Below are 21,380 nucleotides of genomic sequence, written 5' to 3'. Positions count from 1 at the left end.
GACAAAATTTTTGACGACACACTGCAGCATCCACATTATGTATCTGACTGATGAGACCCCAACGTAACGGGTTGGCAAGAGCGACCCAAAACAGAAGGGTCTTAGTTTATTTTTTAGTTCTTAATGAAAAAAGATCTGTTTGTATATATTACCTGAGTTTGTGTAACAGTTTAAAGGACATTTGCACAACAGACAAATCGCTTTTCAGGCAATGTGTGTTTACATGGTAAGTCTTTTTTTTAGTATAGATCTGAAACCTAGGTTTATACACTAAAAAACGGATATTTTTCTGATCACTTAGATTATATTAAGGCTGCTTTCAAGTAAAAAAAGACACTTTCACAACTTTTCAACCCAGAGCAATTTTTACAGGCAAGTTAGACTCCCATAAAGAGGAAGTAACAACAGAAACGCTGACAACCTGCACTGTGAACACTTGTAACAGTTACTCCTACAATGCAGCCCATTTCAAACACAAAGCAATTCTCAAGCCATACAACGTGTTACATAAACCCACAAATTCCATAACACACACTTTGGTCTTAAATGCAGTTTCTATTTGTTACCTGACTAATTCGTACGTCTCTCCAAGAAGTGGGTTGAACGGTTTTCCTGTACGTTCCCACTGTGAGGCAACAGCAGACACAGCAAATGCAGCTACACACTGTTCAACAGAATATTAACATATATCATTCACCTTTTGGAGTTCCCTTTGACACTTCTACTTTAAACATAAAATTCTTCTATTGCACTTCACCTTTCTCTGTTAAATTTATTCTGTCTTTGGCATAAAAATTGCCTCCCAGATGGGCCTGGCAAGTTTTGGAAAGAGTACAACAAACCATAATAGTTTTTCAAAAAGCTCAGAAATATTAAAGCCTTTACCCTAGCTAACAGAACTAATAAAGCAGTTCCATGTGCATCAGATTACAGCATCTCTCCTCTCCAACAGAAGGTTTAACAGGCAGCAGATTTAAAACAAAATTATGCAACTTCTTCACACAATGCACAGTCAGCCTTTAGAACTCATTGCTGGTGGATGTTGTGAAGGCAAAAAGTACAACAGGGTTCAAAAACAGAAACAGCCAAGATGGTCAGGGATGAAACCCCATGCTTTGGGTGTCCTTAAACCTCTGACTGCAGAAGCTGGGACTGGATGACAGGAGATGGATCACTCAGAATTGCCGTTCTGTTCACTGCCTCTGAAGCATGTGGCACTGGCCACTGTTAGAGACAGGACATGGGCTAGATGGATCATTGATCTGACCCCGTATGGCTGTTCTTATGTTCTTAGCTGAAAGTATTTGTACCACAGTCCAACCTGTTCAAACAGACCACCACAAGCATTTTAAGACACTACTACAAGCAAAGTACCTGCATCCTCTCAACTGTGCCAGAAAGTGAACTGGCCTGGTGGATGAGGTATGTATGTTCCATATATTCTGTAAGTCGCTGTAGGAAGCTCAGCGGCTCATTGAAAATAACTGGCATAGTGATCTTGGACAGCTCCTGACACAGGATAGAAATTTGTGTTAAAACTGAAGAGATTAAACACAATGAACTAAGTAACAAGAATTTAATTGGCTTATTAGAGAGATAAGTCACGCAAGCCTAGTGGCAGTGCAACATCCCTTGACCTGGCCAACAACTTCTGAAAGAAAGAGACCCACATCTCTCAAGCTAAGCCTCTCCCTTGCATTGGTGAAGATGGCTAAAGAGAGAAGTGTATCTAAGTCCCTAATGGGGAGGAGGATCAGGAAGATGGTGGGCATAGAAGAGGGGATTTTCAGGACTTCAAAGCCTTTCAAAAGAGAACACCAAGATTCAGAAACACTATTTTTAGAATAGGCACAGGCCATCTGATTAGTGAAACAGGCAACTTTGGGGGGAGGGGATGGCGGGCATGAGAAGCAATAGGAGTAAGCTTCTGAAATAAACCATACTTGATCTATCAAATATCTCCTGGTTAAAAAGGCTAATAAGGTCTGGTGTGTAATAGGAATAAGTTATGTAAAGTCTTGAAAGAAAACTATACATTCTTGCCTTAAAAACAGACCAACCTAATTAATCTGGAATATTTAATCTCCAGTTCAGACAATATTTATTTTACATCATTTGTTACATCTGTTGGGCAGACTGGTATGATTAGATACTCCATCAAACTACAAAACTCCACTAGAGGGTTAAAAAGTTACGGGATTTATTTAACTTTGCTTTAATGCAATAGCACTGTAGAACAACAATCTAAGACTCATTCTTCATACAATTCTGAGAGGATGCTGTCAAGTTTCAGCAAGAAGAAAGTGGTTTACTTTCACTAATGGATCTGTTTAATGGTTGTGCTAGATAGTCTTCATGTTAGCTGCCAACAGGTTTTATATTAACCTATGCAAATTAACATCTGAAGGTTTTTTGTTTTTAACTCAGACTCCTAGATATTAAGGTCAGAAGGGACTATTATGATCATCTAGTCTGACCTCCTGCACAATGCAGGCTACAGAATCTCACTAACCCACTCCTGCAATAAACCTCTCGCCTATGTCTGAGCTATTGAGGTCCTCAAATCATGGTTTAAAAACTTCAAGGTGCAGAGAATCCTCCAGCAAGCGACCTGTGCCCCATGCTACAGAGGAAGGCGAAAAACCCCCAGGGCCTCTTCCAATCTGCCCTGGAGGAAAATTCCTTCCTGACCCCAAACATGGCGATCAGCTGAACCCTGAGCACGTGGGCAAGATTCACCAACTCGAGACAGTTCCGATAGCAACCTAAGGGTATGTCTTCACTGGCAGTGCTTAATGTGGCTGTGTAGTGGCGGCACCTGTGCTTTCCCAGCTCTGTAAAAAAAGCAAAACAAAAAACCACCCCCACAAGGGGAGTAGCTACCAGTGCTGGGTGTGCGGCTCTCAGCGCTGGTGCACTGTCTACACCAGTGGTTTTCAAACTTTTGTACTGGTGACCCCTTTAACATAGCAAGCCTCTGAGTGCGACCCCCCCTTATATATTAAAAAAGTGTTTTTAATTTATTTAAACACCGCTATAAATGCTGAAGGCAAAGTGGGGTTTGGGGTGGAGTCTGACAGCTGGCGACCCCCCATATAATAATCTCGTGACCCCCTGAGGGGTCCCGACCCCCAGTTTGAGAACCCTTGGTCTATACTGCCACTTTACAGAGCTGAAACTTGTAGCGCTCAGGGGTGTGTTTTTTCACACCCCTGAGCAAGAAAGTTGCAGAGCTGTAAAGTGGCAGCGTAGACAAGGCCTAAGAAATGACTAACCTTCAAACCCCCCCCCCCCAAAAAAAAGAGAAAAAACACCATGTTTTGAGGTAGCCAGCATGAAAATGAATATAACCTAAAAATTTAGTTTAAATGTGGGCCCAAATGAATCAGGAATATCTTCCAAGTTCTAATGATTTATTTCTAAACTAGTCAAGCTTTTAAAAAATTTAAATTAAATCATTAATTTATAAACATACAACAACATTTTGCTCAATTGCTACAAAAGTAAACTTAACATCCAAGTTAAAACCCCTCTCTCTCCAAGGTGGTATTCTAGATAAGACTTAGTAGTAAACAAAGTTTCACAAGTAAGAGTGGGCCTCATTAAGTATGGAAATAAGAAATTGGCAAAGAGTATTTAAGTCTAATAAAAATAGAAAGAATAGAGTAAAAAAGTCAGAAGACCTATACTTTGACAGATTTAAATATAAACCTTTAGTGTTGTAACATTTTAGTACATGGTCATTTATTCCCCAAATGCAGTTTTTCCTGCTCTTCAATTTCCTCTGAACCTCATTCACCACTTATTTCCAATATGGTGTTCCTACTCTTCGGGAAACACAGAATAGGGAGAAATCTGCCTACCCATGACCAGCACAAACAGATGTCTCAAAGATCTTTGTCAGCCATTTGCCAGAGCAGAGTTTAAGCCTAAGAAAGCGCTGGCTTCATTTTAACTGGTTCCTTCTTCCAGATTACACAGAAGCCTTTTAAGGTGTCTTTCTGTGAACAGCACAGAGGAGCTACGTTGCAGAGCAAGCTAGACCTGCTGCCAACAGCCGTTTGTGTAGATTTAAGGTTGCACTCTTATCTGATCAGAATCATAGTGCTTTCTAAGTTGAAACGCTTCAGTGAAAGTCCATGTGCTCTGGAGTTCAAAACAACATTCCTGAGCAATCTTATCTCCTGTATGGACTTTCAGTAGGTTTCTTGCATATTGTGTCTGTTTTCTGATTGCAGTGGAAGGGGAACAAATTTTTGAAGTTATTGTAATTCCGATAAACAGGAAAAACTTACTCCCAGAAAGTGCTTTCACCTTGTGGCTATGCAGATTCTCTTAGTATGGCAACTGTGTAACTTTCAGTTTGGCACATTGCACTTTAGAGAGTGAAACCTAATCATTGTGGCCAAGATGAACCTGCCTACATGGTGGGATTTCATAATGGAAAGAAAAGAAGCCTTCCCAATTAACCATTAACTAGGAGTGGGCTTAAAATTTATAGATAAGGCCAGAAAGGACCACTGATCATCTAGTCTGACTTCTTGTCTAACAGAGGCCAAAGAACTTTTCTGAATGTATATTAAATATTTGTGACTTGGGGCTTGTCTTCACTATGGGGGTAAGTCGACCTCAGTTACGCTACTCCAGGTAAGCGAATAACATAGCTGGAGTCAATGTAGCTTAGGTCGACTTACCCCAATGTCTTCACTGTGCTGTGGTAATGGGAGACTCTCTCCCGTTGACTTTCCAGCTCCCAGAGAAGAGTAAGGTGTTGACTGGAGAGCACTCTGCCGTCAGTTTAGTGGGTTTTCATTACACCCACTAAATTGACACCCACTGCATTGATTGCAGCAGTGTCGATCTCCCCAGTACTGAAGACAAGCCTTAGCTCTAGCCTACATTTATCAAGCTTCAATTTCCAACCACGGGATTGTGTTATACCTTTATCTACGAGAATGATCCTGGCTGACCCGTCACAGAGCTTCCCAGATTTGATTAAACAGACCTAGTCACTAACCCATCTGAAGTACTGTGGTGAAACTGGAAGGTTTTCTACTACAAGTATAAAAGGAGACTGGGGAGAGCTCTGGATGGTACAGGATCCTCAGAGGACTAATAAGAGAAAATGCCTTTGCTCTATTGAATAAATTGGCTCATGGAGTCACCCTTGGTCTTTCTGGTTGTGAGCTTCTCAGTTCACATTTTGGTCCTCTTTAGAGATAGCCACAACCATAACTTATCACTAATTTCTGTATCACAACTTATATATTTTACCTACCATTCCAATACATTTTCTTAAGATACTCCAAATACTAAAATCATTCCTGGAAAACATTGGAGATGGCAAGCTTGTTCTAGAGAGGGGGGAAAAAAGCAAACCACATTTATTTTATTAATCTCTTATCAAAATAATCTCAGTTGTGAACAAGGCTGCAGAATGTATTAATATTGTTCTAGTTTTTAGGCGTTCAGAATTGACTTATTGATAAAACAGGCCTACACAAGTTCTTTATGTTATGATAACTTTTGGGAGCTTTCATTAAAAAATTGTTAGGTGACTTTCAATCAGTGTCCCTAGAGGACACACACAACATGACATAAATACCCTAAACCTTAGTTTTAGTCAAAGAAAATTGTTTCTCTCTAAAGAAAGCAATAGTTCAAACAAATCTATCAAATGCTGGTGTTAAAGGAGTGGAAAGAATTTTGTACATCAGTTTCCAGAAGAGTGCTTAAACATGGTGCTGTCACCATGCTGGTAAAATCTGCCTCTACTTTGAAAATGTATATTCATGAAAGAAGCTGAAGATAATCCAGTTATATGTGAACAGGTTTCAGTTTTGTAGTGTTATTAGCAAAAAGACTAATTAAAAAGTTATATTTAGCCAATAAATGACATTTATTATCTGGACTGGAAAACAGTCACGGATAGAACAGAAAAGTAATGGAACAGATGAATGTACAACTTTCCTTAGACAGACAGGGCTAACACACATGCTTAAGCAAGGTTTATATGTAGTTTTAGACCAAATGGCTTTAGCATGGTTTGGTGCTTGGTGGGTCACGTGGGCTTAACCTAGAGCTTCACAGGGGCGAAAGCCTAGTTCTTTAAGCTGCTAAGACCACATCAACAATGGCCAGCTAAACATGAAAGTTAAGCACAGTTTTATGTCCTATGTCCTGTGTAAAAGGGACCTTAGTCCAGATAATCCCAATCAGAAGCCTGGTACCATGAAACAATTACCCATATCAGGAAGATAACAAACCAGAAATCTTATCCAAGGCACTCTCAAACCACATAGTGCTACCAGCACCACAACATTTCACTCTACAGTCTCTCTTAAGTCGCAAATTTATGTTAACTTTGGCCAAATAGTCAAGCACGTGCCATGCTCCTTTCCCCCAAATTAATGAATTAAGTGTTTTCAGAAATCTCTAGTGCAGCAATTTTTTTGTTCTCTGGTACAGGTTTAAGTGAATCATCTTCCTTTGCAATAGCAAAAGCATTAATTTCTATGAAGCTTCATTTGTTGGGTCACTTACCTCTCTCTTTTGCATGCATCTTTCACTGACACTTCCATAACAGAAAAGCCGTACAAGGGCTGATACTTTAAATTTTCAAAATGTGAAATACTGTTCTCAAAACCAGTAGCTATACATGCATGAAAAGATATTGAACAAAGTCTGGCTTAAAGCAAAGAAATGCCCAGTCTTTTACAAATATATTGCCTCCTACAGTATATAGGAATCTGTGGAAAACAACTTAAGTTCTGTACTAATTTTCCACAACTATCCAACAACATATATTCACCTTTTGAAGTGTGGAAGTTCAGTGAAAGAGGAAATTGGTAACTAATGGAAAGCTCCTTTTGGATCAAACATGAAAGGAATTACAGATCCTTATATTTTAATAGATCTGCTATTCTAAACTTCAGTAATCTGAAATGAAGTGAACTGGTCGTCCTGAAGACTAAGTGCAAACATTTCCTTTGTTGATGCTTTTATGTGCATGTCCAGAAGAGGACAGTGTCCACCACGTAGTTAAATTTGATTTGTAGTATTTAATTAAAGAATAGACTGGAACTGAGGCAATTTGTGAAGTGTACGTACTATTTAGCAATGAGCACTTCTGCATAGAAAGCTATGAATATATTTTTCTAGGTTGCCGATTTATATAGGAGGATGCGTTTAAGAGAGGCTGGCTGCTAGCAACATGTAATCAGCAAGGGATTGTTTTTCCAATAAAAGTACCCAAATGTTCTTCTCTTAAACTCACCCTCGTATATAAATCACCAAGCTAGAAAAAAATTATCATTCTTGTGTGTGAAAGTGATCTTTCATGGATTAAGCCTATTTCCTTCATTGCTTATAATTACATCAGCTAAATTTGAAAGTGATGTCTGCTGTTTTCTCCATAATGTGCTCATATTTATTTTGTTGCTGCAATATCAATTTTGAATGGATCAAAATGTTCTTTCAGGGGTTAAAAATTAGAGACCTAGAGATATAGAAAATTAAAGATAGTCAAATATTAGGCCTAACCATATTGACAGTGTCCCAGTGAATGAGAGAAGGGTTGTAAACTAGATGTTTACCTTCAGTATCTCGAAGCAGATTTCCTTTCGGAAGTCATTTATAGAAGGCAACCACATTAAGAAAGTTTCAGAAAGTTAACTTTAGCTTTGCATAATGAAAATATTTGTTCTACTGTAAAGAATAACTAGCAATGATAGTGGCATAATTTTAAAGGGTTGCTCCTCAAAAAAAATCACTTCTGTCTGTTTTACTAGTAGGTAAAACAAAAGATTAATACTGTAGTTACAGTACATTTATTTTTTTATCTTGTTTACTTTATGCATTTGACACTGTTAGAGTTTGTCTCCCCATATACAAACTTTCTTGTGTGTGTGTGTGTGAGAAAGACTCATGAAGAAAAAAGAAAACATTTTTAATCATGAGGAAAAAACAACAAAAAAACAACAACATGTCAGGGAAGCTCAGTGGCAGCTGTAACAAGCTACTTTTCAAACCCTCCCCCCTCCTTTTTTTTTTTTAAAATTGGTTTGATTTCCAACTATCCCTTTAAATTTAAGTGACAGATTAGACTATGAACATTTCCAGGCTAGTCATATTTCGGTACCATTCTTTTTGCTGTTTTTCAATCTTCTGGGTTGAAATAAGTGAAAAAGGCTTTGAACACGTTTTAGCTTGAAGAAGTCCACCTCATAGATCGAACTGGCACCACACCTCATTAAGTTCCCAATTCTAATTATTGGGCAGGTGTCCTGTGCTCTATATCAGAATTAGTTATATCACCCATATGCAGAGCAGATGGATGCAATGTCACTGAGCAGCATCATATAGCAAATTAGCAGCACATTCAACGTTATCTTTGGTTTCAGAGTAGCAGCTGTGTTAGTCTGTATTCGCAAAAAGAAAAGGAGTACTTGTGGCACCTTAGAGACTAACCAATTTATTTGAGCATAAGCTTTCGTGAGCTACAGCTCACTTCACTGGATGCATTCTGATGTTATCTTTGATATTTTCAAGTTATACGCTACCACCTTTCTAGTAGGAGTCAATGACAATGAGAATTTCAACAGCTGGAGCACAACACTCAAGTGTTTCCCAACAGTTACTCCTTGATACAATCAGGTTATTCATATTAACAAAAGTGATCACAACAAGGAATATTCCTCATACCAACTAGCTTTGTTTTTCATTTCCTTGGCTCACCAAATTTATTCATTTTGCTCTAAAACTGAAATAAAGGCAGATGAGGTCCCAGAATGCTTCTGACAGCAAACATTGGAGAATGGGCTGGTAAAAATGTTAGCAAGCTGGATATGCAACATTTGTTCAAGGATCTCCAGCAAGACTTAAGTTGAAAGGCAAAACAAAGCAAGCAAGAGTTAAAATACTGTATTAAAAAAAAAAAACTAGGCCATTGAGATACACTAGTCTGAACAGTGTCCAACATAAAGGAAATCAAATAAGTAACAGTGCCAGCAGTTACATCAAACTACGAAGATGAATCTGTTTACTCCTTTTAGAGCCCAATTCAGGAGTTCTCCTCTTGCATATTTAAAGAGAAGTGAAGCTAACAGAGGTTATTAGGTGCGACATATATCTCCTCAAAACATTCTAAGCTTTGTGTGTTAGTTTGATGATCACCATCTAAGTTTTTGCACTTTGAGGACAGACTGCATCTAAAGGATATATTCTAAAATAAGCATCCAAGTAGTCTGCATCTAAACATTTTGTAAAAAAGCGTGCCTACCTGTCCAGTTACATAACATGAGCAGAACTGCAGTTCAGTTGTGGTGTAATTATGTCAAGCAGCTAAACGCATTAGCATTGACCAAGAATCCAAAGACAGATCAAAACACTGAACAACTTCTTCCGCCATGGAAAGTTCTCTTCGAGGCAAAGTTTAGATTCACAGTGCTCTGCGGGGGAACCTATTTGCATCACTGTATTTGCAGACACCAAATCCCAAAGCGTTGCCAAGGTGCCAGGTAAAGAGCTAATGTTACTATGCAATATACAAGATATATTCGCTATCTGAGCCTTTCTTCAAGCAATGTGCCACAGCAAATTAGAAATCGTTACAAAAATGGTTACAGCTAAACCAGTTTTATGAAGAGCACTAAACATTAAAGGATACAGGGCAAGACATGCAGCTAAGGAATGGAAAGGGAGCCTAGTGATCAAAAAGTTTAATGAGACACATTTGTAGGTGGAAAGTGGAGTAGTGTCAGGGGACTGAAGAATGAATAATGGAGCTTAGAGGCTCTAGTCACCTCTTGTTTACAATTCTGACAATATAAATTTTATAACAAAACTTGTGGAAACTAGCCAAGCTATTGTTTCCTATACTTTGAGAAAACTGGCTTTCGTTTAAACTTTTCCAGTGGATTGTATTTATATAATGTAGCAAACAAATGCAGCTGTCATTTTTACAGAGGGTCTTAATGGTCCTCTCCCTCTCTTCCCAATTTCTCAGGCAACAAAGGGGGGATTACAAGTCTCCATTCTGAAACATCCACTTTCACCGAACATTTTCCTCCCTCCCTCCAGCTGCTACTATAGGACTTTCAGGTGACAGGTGAAGGCACAGAGAAGAGATCACCAATGATAAACAAAAAGTAGTATCATTAAGGGGTCTTAAAGGAACAACACAGTCCGTCAGCATCTTTGCTTGACCCTAGTACTCAACACTCCTTGTCTTTGCTTGGTTTGGGAGGCGCTGATGTTCAGAGGTGGAACCTGACATCAAGTCTCCCACATTACCATGCACTGCAATGGCCTCAGAGATTTAGTTGTGAAATGCAGATGTCAAGTAACTAAGGTACTGCTTAATGCACTTGAGCGAAAATGCTATTTTAATGCCTGCCTTAAGAAGTATTATCCCATCTGTTAGTAATTGTGACCTTGCTTATTTCCAAAGGGCCAGTTATAGATTGGTACTTTAAAAACATGTCAATGTTGGGACTGAACTGTAATGTACACGTTAAATTGCCTCTGCACTGAAACTTGAGAATAGTGGTATCTATTACATCTCATTAACTCTGGCCCTATTGTCCTCTTTTACCGGCAGAGACATGAACAAACAAAAATGGATTAATTGGACCGCATAAAATGAACCTACGCAATGTACATAAGTTTTAAAATAAAACCCTTGTGTTTAGACTTCAGTTTATTGTGATGTCAAGCTAGCAATATTGCGATTCAGTCTTAATACAAGTAGGGAGATCAAGTGACTGGAAACTAAAAAAAGCAATAGGATGCACAAATCATTAAAAATACATGATGAAATAAGAGCTAGCATCGATTTCAACAAGACTTTTTAAAATGAGTTAAAACATGTCCATTTTAAAGCATTTGCTATCTATATATAAAAAAATGTATACCCTTGTTTACTAGTTAAAATGGAATGGTATATAATAGTTTACTTCAAAATGGTGAGAGTCTGTTAATGTAGGAGAAAGGATTCCTTATTAAAAGCACAGAGCAACTATCTGCTTTTCATTTATCATACCCCAGAGAAAAATATCTACAATTATCTTTCACAGGAGTCTCATGGTTTTTGCCTACATGGCAATAAAGTTTACAGTATATCTTTAAAAAGAATAGGCAACATCCTACCTGTGTTTTTTGATGCCATTAGACAGAGACTCTCCACCACCACCACAGACCTTTCCACCTCCACCACAGACCTTTTCTTCAGACATGCTGGAGGTTATTGTATTGTTGGACTCCACACTGTCCTCTGAGTACGTTGTTACTGTTTCAAATCCACTTAATGATTTTTCAGATTCTGAATCTGCAAGAGAGCAGGTGCATGTTAATGAATATAAACTTCAATGGTAGACTTCACAGACTAACAGAGACCTTCTTCCTCATACAAAACTCTGAAACCTAAGTAGGTTACTTTGTTCTGATGACAGTATCTGTCTGGTAACTACTAGTACCTCAAGACTGCTGATACGCCATACCTAGAAATGGATTAAAGGATCCTGGGTCTTTTGAGATGGGGGGTGGGGGGGGAGAGAGAGAAAAAGAGAGAGAAAGGGGAGAGAAGAAGATAGTGGGACTGCGAGGAGAAGTAGATATGCTGGAGGTAGGGATAAGATACAGAGGAACCTAGACAAATTGGAGAATTGGGCCAAAAGAAATCTGATGAGGTTCAACAAGGACAAGTGCAGAGTCCTGCACTTAGGACGGAAGAATCCAATGCACCGCTACAGATTAGGGACCGAATGACTTGGCAGCAGTTCTGCAGAAAAGGACCTAGGGGTTACAGTGGACGAAAAGCTGGATATGAGTCAACAGTGTGCCCTTGTTGCCAAGAAGGTCAATGGCATTTTGGGATGTGTAAGTGGGAGCACTGCCAGCAAATCGAGGGACGTGATCGTTCCCCTCTATTCGACACTGGTGAGGCCTCATCTGGAGTACTGTGTCCAGTTTTGGGCCCCACACTACAAGAAGGATGTGGAAAAATTGGAAAGAGTCCAGCGGAGGGCAACAAAAATGATTAGGGGACTGGAACACATGAGTTATGAGGAGAGGCTGAGGGAACTGGGGATGTTTAGTCTATGGAAGAGAAGAATAAGGGGATTTGATAGCTGCTTTCAACTAGCTGAAAGGGGGTTCCAAAGAGGATGGCTCTAGACTTCTCAGTGGTAGCAGATGACAGAACAAGGAGTAATGGTCTCAAGTTGCAGTGGGGGAGGTTTAAGTTGGATATTAGGAAAAACTTTTTCACTAGGAGGGTGGTGAAACACTGGAATGCGTTACCTAGGGAGGTGGTGGAATCTCCTTCCTTAGAAGTTTTTAAGCTCAAGCTTGACAAAGCCCTGGCTGGGATGATTTAATAGGAGATCAGTCCTGCTTTGAGCAGGGGGTTGGACTAGATGACCTCCTGAGGTCCCTTCCAACCCTGATATTCTAGGATTCTATGATTCTAACACACACGCACGCGAAGTATGTCAGTTTTTACTTAAAGTTAATCCATTTTAGGTCTTATTTAAAACTCAGCGCCAGTATCACATTAAAACTACTGGCCCAGCCAACCAGAAACTAGTGCTAGTTAATGAAGTCGGTATTTCAGAATTTCATTTTAAATTAACAATTTCTTGATCTTCCCCTACTCAGATTGCACATGAAGTACGTGTTAAATGTATTAGTTCTAACTTGTACGAGGTGAATTGAAAAACACCTTTCTTTTGTTTATCATTTTACAGTGCAAATGTTTGTTATCAAAAATAATCTACACCGATTTCAGTTACATATACGACAATGTAGAAAAACATCCAAAATACTTAATACATTTCAACTGGTATCCTATTGTTTAACAGTGCAATTAAAACCGCAATTAATCGTGATTAATTTTTTTCAGTTAATTGTGTGAGTTAACTGCAATTAATCGACAGCCTACTTTTTTTTTTTTTGGCAACCGCGTTACACTGTTGACTCATATTCAGCTTGTGATCCACTAGGACCCCCAGAGCCCTTTCCGCAGGACTCCTTCCCAGGCGGTCAGTTCCCACTTCTTATGTGCGCAACTGATTGTTCCTTCCCACGTGGAGTACTTTGCATTTGTCCTTATGGAATTTCATCCTGTTTACTTCAGACCGTTTCTCCAGTTTGTCCAGATCATTTTTAATTTCAGTCCTATCCTCCAAAGCACTTGCAGCCCCTCCCAGCTTGGTATCATCCACAAGCTTTATAAGTGTACTCTCTCTGCCATTATCTAAATCATTGATTAAGACATTGAACAGAACCAGACCAACAGCTGACCCCTGAGGGTCTCCACTCGATATGCCCTTCCAGCTTGACTGCAAACCACTGATAACTACTCTCTGGGAATGGTTTTCCCAACCAGTTAGGCACCCCATCTTATGGTAGCTCTATCTAGGTTGTATTTCCCTAGTTTGTTTATGAAACGGTCATGCGAGACAGTCTCAAAACACTTACTAAAGTCAAGAGATACTGTAACTACAGCATCCCCCCATCCACAAGGCTTGTTATCCTCTCAAAGAAAGCTTTTTGGTTCGTTTGACGCTATTTGTTCTTAACGAATCCATGCTGTTACTTATCACATTATATTATAGGTGTTTGCAAATTGATCGCTTAATTATTTGTTCCATTATCTTTCCAGATACTGAAGTGAAGCTAACTGGTCTAATTCCTCGGGTTGTCCTTATTTCCCTTTTTACAGCTGGGCAAATATAGTCCATTTTGCAGTCCTCTGGCATCTCTCCCATCTTCCATGACTTTTCGAAGATGGTTGATAATTGCTCAGATACCTCCTCAGTCAGCTCCTTGAATATTCTAGGGATGTATTTCATCAGGCCCTGGTGACTTGAAGACATCTAACTTCTCTAAGTAATTTTTAAACTTGTTCTTTCCCTATTTTAGCCTCTGCTGTTACCTCATTTGCACTGGCTTTCACTGTGTTAGACATCCAATTTCTATTAACCTTTTTGATGAACATGGAAACAAAAAAAAAAAAAGTCATTTGACACTTCTGCCAGTTCCACGTTTTCTGTAATTGTCCCCCCCATTAAGTAATGGGCCTACCCTGTCCTTGGTCTTCCTCTTGTTTTTAAATGTACTTATAGAATGTTTTCTTGTTACCCTTTATATCTCTAGCTAGTTTGATCTTGTTTTGTGCCTTGGCTTTTCTAATTTTGCCCCTACATACATGTAGTATATTTGTTTATATTCATCCTTTGTAATTTGATCTAGTTTCCATTTTTTGTAGGACTCTTTTTTGAGTTTCAGATCATTGAAGATCTCCTGGTTAAGCCAGACTGGTCTTTGCCATACTTATCTTTCCTATGCAGTGGGATAGTTTGCTCGTGACCTTAATAATTTCTCTTTGAAAAAGTGCCAGCTCTCTTGAACTGTTTTTTCCCTTAGACTGGATTCCCATGGTATCTTGCTTATCAACTCCTTGAGTTTGCTAAAGTCTGCCTTCTTGAAACTTGTTATCTTTATTGTGCTGTTTTCCATTACCACCATTCCTTAGAATCATGAACTCTACCATTTCATGATCACTTTCACCTAAGCTACCTTCCACTTTCAAATTCTCAACCAGTTTCTCCCCATTTGTCAAAACCAAATCTAGAACAGCTTTCTCCACCTTCTGAAAGAAAAAATGGTTTCAACACATTCCACTATACAATATACTTGTGATATGCCATAAGAGCCCAGAGAGGAAAAGGAAGAGGTAGACTTGCTTATTGTATGTACATAGTTTGCACTGTTGGTCACTTACAAGGCTATCTTAACCTTTGACCCCTCTCTGGTCTGCATACAGCCCCTCAGAGACTAGGGTCTCATGCCCTTACCTTGTTTAGGATGCAATCTTGTGATTCTCCCATGGGGCGCTGTAGCACAGGGCACAATCTATCAGCCAGGATTATTCTGTAGGCTTAACTAGGTTTGGAACCTGTGACCAGTGGTAAACAGTGACCAGATAGACTTCTTCAAACAAAGTATTGTCTATTTACCATCAAAAGAATAAAAGAGAAAATATGCTTATCTATCTTACTTGGAGGCTTGCTATCCCTCAGCACAGACTCTAGGCAAGTCCCTCTTTACTCCAGACCCCTGACTTCCAGGGTCTGTGAAAGCCACTTCTTGTCAGCAACTCTCCACAAACATTCACCCCCTCTCCACAAAGAGCTTTTTCTCAGCTTCCAGGACTTTTAGTTCTCCTGTGTTAAACTGGAATTCATCTTAAGCTAGTCCACTGAGCTCAAACAGGGGGTCAGAGATGGGACAAACCAAATAGGTCTACCATTCTCCTGCTTGCATGGAAAGCTATTGTCCTCTTTACTGAGTATCTATTGTCAACCCCTCTTGAATTAATCCCTTGTACTCATATAGTAACCCTTCTCTTAGAGCAGCTCCAAATCTCTCTGCTGTAGTGCTCTTCTGTAAAACCTTTGAATATTATATGTTCTGTCACAAACAGATTGATCACTAGAGAGGAAGGGGAATTTCTAACTAGCTGAAAAGAAAGCCAGTCCACATCGTGGAAGCCAAAATTCACAGTACCAGAGGACTGACCAGGCAGCAGGAGGCCCTTCTAGGCCATGGAACTGTAGCTATGTGACAGTTATATCAAAAGTACACTGACAGCAGGCGTGGTGAAGGTCACCAAGACATTAATCAAGGGAAGATAACACGCAGGTGAACCCTGACAGCCTAGGATGAACAAGAGTGCTAATTTCTAGAAAGGGGAATTCAGATAATAAATATATCTGAATAAGAGAAGTTGCAACACACAACAATGCACAAGGATTAAACTGAGACCAAATACTAGACCAACACCAAGGCAAGTAAAAACATTAGCTTGGGGAAGAAATCCACATATTGTCTAAGCAGGAAGCTGTTAACCAAAGATCAATTCTTCAAGTTAATGAAAGCTACAAATGAAGTACAGTGCCATGTGCATCTTTAAACAGCATAACCGCAGCCACACTAGCGGTTTGCAAGGATATAGTTAAAACCATGTTTAGACCAGATCTAGAGATTAAACACTACATGAAAAGATGAGCCAAATCAGGGCAGTTTTAGTTTTACCAAAATCCGGCTTGACATTTTGTTTTTACCAGTCTAAGATAGTTTTGCTTTGTGATTTACAGTCCACGTTTCCCTGCTTACTTGTGACGTTCAGAAAGAGGTCTATCACCCCTCACCCCACAATTTACACCTGTTTAGCCAGTTTCTGCACTGCAGACGCTAAATTTGTGATTGCAGAACCTCCAAATTTGAACTCAGTTTAGATATTGCTCCTGAAGTCTGTATGGTTACCCAAAGCTTATCCGGATAATTCATCTTGCTAGAGGATACCATTAAGCCTTGGAAAATTGTGTCCCCACACAATACTTCTTCCCCGTTCAAGCACACTAGCTAGGTTTCGGGGAGTCTACATTTAAGTATCTGACTCTGGGATGAAAAGCCACGCTGCTGCTATTTAACTTTGTTTTTATGCATCTTAGTAGTTTCTGCATGTTTTCCCAGTATGGGAGGTTAGAGATACCTGGAAATGTTGTGAGCTCAGTCTGAGAGCTTGTCTACATGGGGACATCCAGGAAAATTAATCCAAATGAACTAAAGGTGTGAATATGAAGTGATTAGTTAAATCACATTAAATCCCTATGTGGATTTTGTTTTTCAGCATTAAAGTGGCCTCAACTAAATTTCACTTTATTCACTTACTTCCAGAATGAATCAAGTGAATCTGAATTGAGGCCACTTTAATTCTGAACAAGGGTGTTCACATATGGGTTTGATGCAGTTTAACCCACTACAAATGCACTCGCTGTTAGTTTGGGTTAGTTTTCTGGACAACCCTGTGTAAACAAGGTAGCCTGAGTTAGCCTCTGTCAGCAGAGAGTTCAGATTTACAATAAGCACCATTTAATACACTCCAATGTCAAGACATACTAAATCAGAAATGTCAGTTTTACTATAAAAATTTGTCTTGTGTAGGTCAGAGCTCCTTTCAGAATCTGACATAACACCCAATATTTACTGGCCTTCCCTGCTGTACCACTGGATGTTATGATGAATTATACATAAGCACATAAACCAAAAATAGCATTAAGAGAAGAGCCTTAGCAAAATGGCATTTCTTCAGTAACTGACCTCAATGTATTTCTAAAAGCAGTATACAGTAAATATGCAAACAAGATTATAACAGGGACTTTCATTTGTAAAATGCAAGAATGTTGTCAATAGGAAAAACAACAAGGAGTCTGGTGGCACCTTGAAGATTAACAGATTTATTACTTTAAGTAATGAGGGCCACAGATTCTAAAATGGGTCTCCAACCTGCTTAAGTTTTGGGGGGCCAAAACACAGACCTGTCAGTTACTGGCTCAGGAATACATTCTTCATGCAGAAGAGTGAATTGAGATGTCTTCTACAGCTAGGACAAGACTGTGTTGTAGCTAACTAAGTTTAAAAAAAATGAAATATGCCTAGTGCATAGAAAAAATGGTTACTCACCTTCTCATAACTGTTGTTCTTCAAGATGTGTTGCTCATATCCATTCCAATTAGGTGTGTGCGCACACTGTGTGTACAGTTTGCCAGAAGGTTTTCCCCCTAGCAGCACCCATCGGGTTGGCTCTGGAGCCCCCTGGAGTTGCATCTTCATGGCACAACATATAAGGCCCTGCTGCCTTGCCAGTTCCTTCTTAGAATCATAGAAGATTAGGGTTGGAAGAGACCTCAGGTCATCTAGTCCAACCCCCTGCTCAAAGCAGGGCCAACACCAACTAAATCATCCCAGCCAGGGCTTTGTCAAGCCAGGCCTTAAAAACCTCTAATGATGGAGATCCCACCACCTCCCTAGTAACCCATTCCAGTGCTTCACCACCCTCCTAGTGAAATAGGGTTTCCTAATACCCAACCTAGACCTCCCGCACTGCAACTTGAGACCATTGCTCCTTGTTCTGTCATCTGCCACAATTGATAACAGCTGAGCTCCATCCTCTTTGGAACTCACCTTCAGGTAGTTGAAGGCTGCTATCAAATCCCCTTTTTTTGCAGACTAAACAAGCCCAGTTCCCTCAGCCTCTCCTCGTAAGTCATGTGCCCCAGCCCCCTGATCATTTTTGTTGCCCTCCGTTGGGCTCTCCAATTTGTCCACATCCTTTCTGTAGTGGGGGGCCCAAAACTGGATGCAATACTCCAGTTGTGGCCTCACCAGTGCTGAATAGAGGGGAATAATCACTTCCCTCGATCTGCTGGCAATGCTCCTATTAATGCAGCTCAATATGCTGTTAGCCTTCTTGGCAATAAGGGCACACTGCTTCTTGCCAGATACTCCAACAGCAACAAACAGCTGGTTCAACTTACAAAATGGCTTAGTTCGTTCAATAAAAAAGGCCAATGCATGCCGCATATCTACGGAATGGAGCCTCTGCTTGCGACTACTGGCATGGCGTTTCGTGAAAAAGACTGGAAGGAATAGGTCTTGATTAGTGTGGAAATTCGAGACCACCTTCAGGAAGAATGCCAAGTGGGGTCACAGTTGCACCTTATCTTTGGAGAAAATGGTATACGGAGTGTCGGATGTGAGAGCCTTGAGCTCGGACCCCCTTTTGGCTTATGTAGCCTTTTTGGTTACAATAACCTTATAGGAAAGGTAGAGGAACGAGCACATCGCTAGAGGCTTGAATGCCCCCCCCCCCCCTTCCCATCAGCCTTGGGAGTATCAAGTTAAGGTCTCAAGCGGGGGTGGCTGCTGAATAGGATATAATCTGATCAATCCCTTGAGGAACTGCTGCACCATTTCGTTAGTGAAGATGGTGCGTCCATGCTCTCCTGGGTGAAAAGCTAAGATGGCAGCCAGGTGAACCTTTATAGAGGAGTGAGACAAGTCCTGCTGTTTCAACTTTAGGAGGTAGTCCACGACAAAGGGGACCGACGATTGTGTTGGAGGGATACGATTCTGCGAGCACCAAATCGCGAATCTCTTCCACTTGGCTAGGTTATCGCTCTGGTTGAAGGATTTCTGCTACCCAGAAGAACCTCCCCCATGGGGTCTGAGCATGCAAGTCTAGCGGGTTCAACCACACAGCTTCCAAGCCATGAGGTGGAGAGATTCGAGATTGGGGAGTTGAAGCCATGCGTATTGCTTATCCTCATCCGTGATGAGGTCCGGAACTAGTGGTAGAGTGATTGAGTGTCCACCGATAGCTCCAGTAACATGGTGTACCAATGCTGATGTGGCCAGGCTGGTGCCACTAGGATCGCCGAGGTTCCGTCACTCTGGATTTTGAGGCGACCTTGTGAATCAGAGGTATGGGAGGGAACGCGGAGAACAGGTAGTCCTTCCATGGAAGGAGAAACACATCTGCCGACAAATCTGGGTTGTGGTTTAGGAAGGAGCAGAACTGTAGGCACTTCCTGTTGGCCCTTGTGGCTAACAGATCCATCTGGGGAACTCTGCACCGCTGGAAGATATTGTTTATTATGTCCAGGTGGATAGATGACTCGTGGTTATGAAAAGACCTGTGAGGTGGTCTGCTAGTTTGTTCTGCAACCCTGGAAGCTAGTACACTCCATACTTTTGGAAGCGTCCTATGCAGAACTCCCACAGTGGGAGGGCTTCCTGACATAGGGGAGAGGAGCGTGCTCCCTCCATCTGTTGATATAAATTATCGCTGTTGTATTGTTTGTCGTCAGCACCAATATGCACTTGCCCTCCAGGAGAGGCCGAAAGGCCTGACATGCCAGCCGGACTACCCTGAGCTCCCTTATATTGATGTGAAGCATCAATTCCTCCTGAGACCAAAGGCTCCGAGTTCTGTGCTCCCCAAGGTGTGCCCCCCACCCTGTGGCTGAGGCTTTGGTGGTTACACATCAGGATAGATGGGTCCTTGACTAGTCAGTCATCTGTCTTTTCCAACTGACATACATTTGGTAAACACCAGAGGTGCCGATGATAGGCCAAATGGTAGTACTCTGAATTGGTAGTGGGAACTCCTGACTGTAAACCTTAAGAAGCGCCTGTGAAGCGGGATTATGGAAATGTGGAAGTATGCGTCCAAATTGAGAGCAGCATACCAATCTCCTGAATCCAGGGACGGGATGATAGTGGCCAGAGACCATTCAAAACTTTAGTTTCTTCATGAACCTGTTGAGATTGTGCAGGTCCAAGATGGGTCTGAGGCCCCCTTTTACTTTCGGAATTAGGAAATACCAGGAGTAAAACTCCTTTCCCCTGAGCTCCGGCGGAACCTCTTCCACAGTCCCCGCTGATAGGGAGGGTTTGTACCTCCTGAATGAGAAGTTACTCATGAGAGGGGTCCCTGAAAGGGGGTGGGGTGGGGGGCAAGGAAAATTGGAGAGAATATCCCATCTCTACTGTGCGAAGAACCTAACGGTCTGAGGTGATTTGGGACCATGCTCAGTAGAAATGGGATAGACATTCCGAAAATGGGAAAGAAAGATCCAGTTGAGAGGTGGGTATAATGCCCTCGGGCGCATCCTCAAAAGGTCTGCCTCGGGCCTGGTGGCTGCCTGGACAACCCAGACCCCCTGTTATTTGGGGATTGGGGTTGGCAATGGCAATTCTGGTTTCTGGGACACCTACAGTTCTGGTACTGCCTAAACTGCCCCGGTATGGTCGTGTCGTGGGTTGAGGCCTAAATTGTCTACACTGGGAGGCAGGGAAGTCTTTCAGACTGTAGAGTATCGAGCCTGTTTTTTCCAAAAATAACATGGCCCCCTCAAATGGTAGGTCCTGAACCATCTGTTGGACCTCCCCAGGGAGGTCCGAGGCCTGCAGCTATGAGCATTGGCACATTGTGATGCCCAAAGACATCGTCCGCACTGCAGAGTCTAACACCGTTTGCAGCAATGTCCTGGTGACAGTCTTGCTCTCATCCACGAGAGCAGAGAATTCCGGATTAGAATCTGTAGGGACAAGGTCCAAGAATTTGGACATTACATCCCATGATTTGAAAGTTATAAGGGCTAAGGATCGACTGTTGATTTGCGATATGAAGCTGGAGCCCTCTGATGTAGTATATCTTCCTCCTGAAGAGGTCCAGCTTCTTTGCATCCTTAGCTTGAGAGGTAGGCCCTTGCCTTTCCCTCACATTAACAGCAGTCACTACCAACGAGTCCAGCGGGGGGTGGTTAAACAGGTATTCATAGCCCTTCGAGGCCACAAAGTACTTTCTCTTGACTCCCTTAGCTGTAGGAACCAGAAAGGATGGTGTTTGCCACAGGGTTTGTGTTCTCTCCTGAATGGTCAGGGGAAGGGCCACCCTAGTGGATCCTGCTGAGGATAAAATGTCCACCATTGGGTCTGACACCTTGGTGACTGCCTCCATCTGTACCCCG

At 41.2% G+C, this 21,380-nt stretch overlaps 1 protein-coding gene across 1 annotated transcript in view; it reads right to left on the bottom strand.

The window, feature by feature from the left end:
- Positions 1–21,380, bottom strand: part of OSBPL1A (oxysterol binding protein like 1A) — a 141,876-nt gene that overhangs the window by 21,533 nt on the left and 98,963 nt on the right. The window contains 4 exon segments of the mRNA XM_075125270.1: positions 567–664; positions 1,375–1,509; positions 5,279–5,354; positions 11,149–11,326. Of these exon segments, the coding sequence (XP_074981371.1) occupies positions 567–664; positions 1,375–1,509; positions 5,279–5,354; positions 11,149–11,326 (487 nt within the window).

This window comes from Caretta caretta, chromosome 2 (assembly GCF_965140235.1).
Source record: "Caretta caretta isolate rCarCar2 chromosome 2, rCarCar1.hap1, whole genome shotgun sequence".
Taxonomy (NCBI): Eukaryota; Metazoa; Chordata; order Testudines; family Cheloniidae; genus Caretta; species Caretta caretta.
Note: the sequence above shows the minus strand (reverse complement) of the source record. Positions and strands in the feature narration are given on the sequence as shown.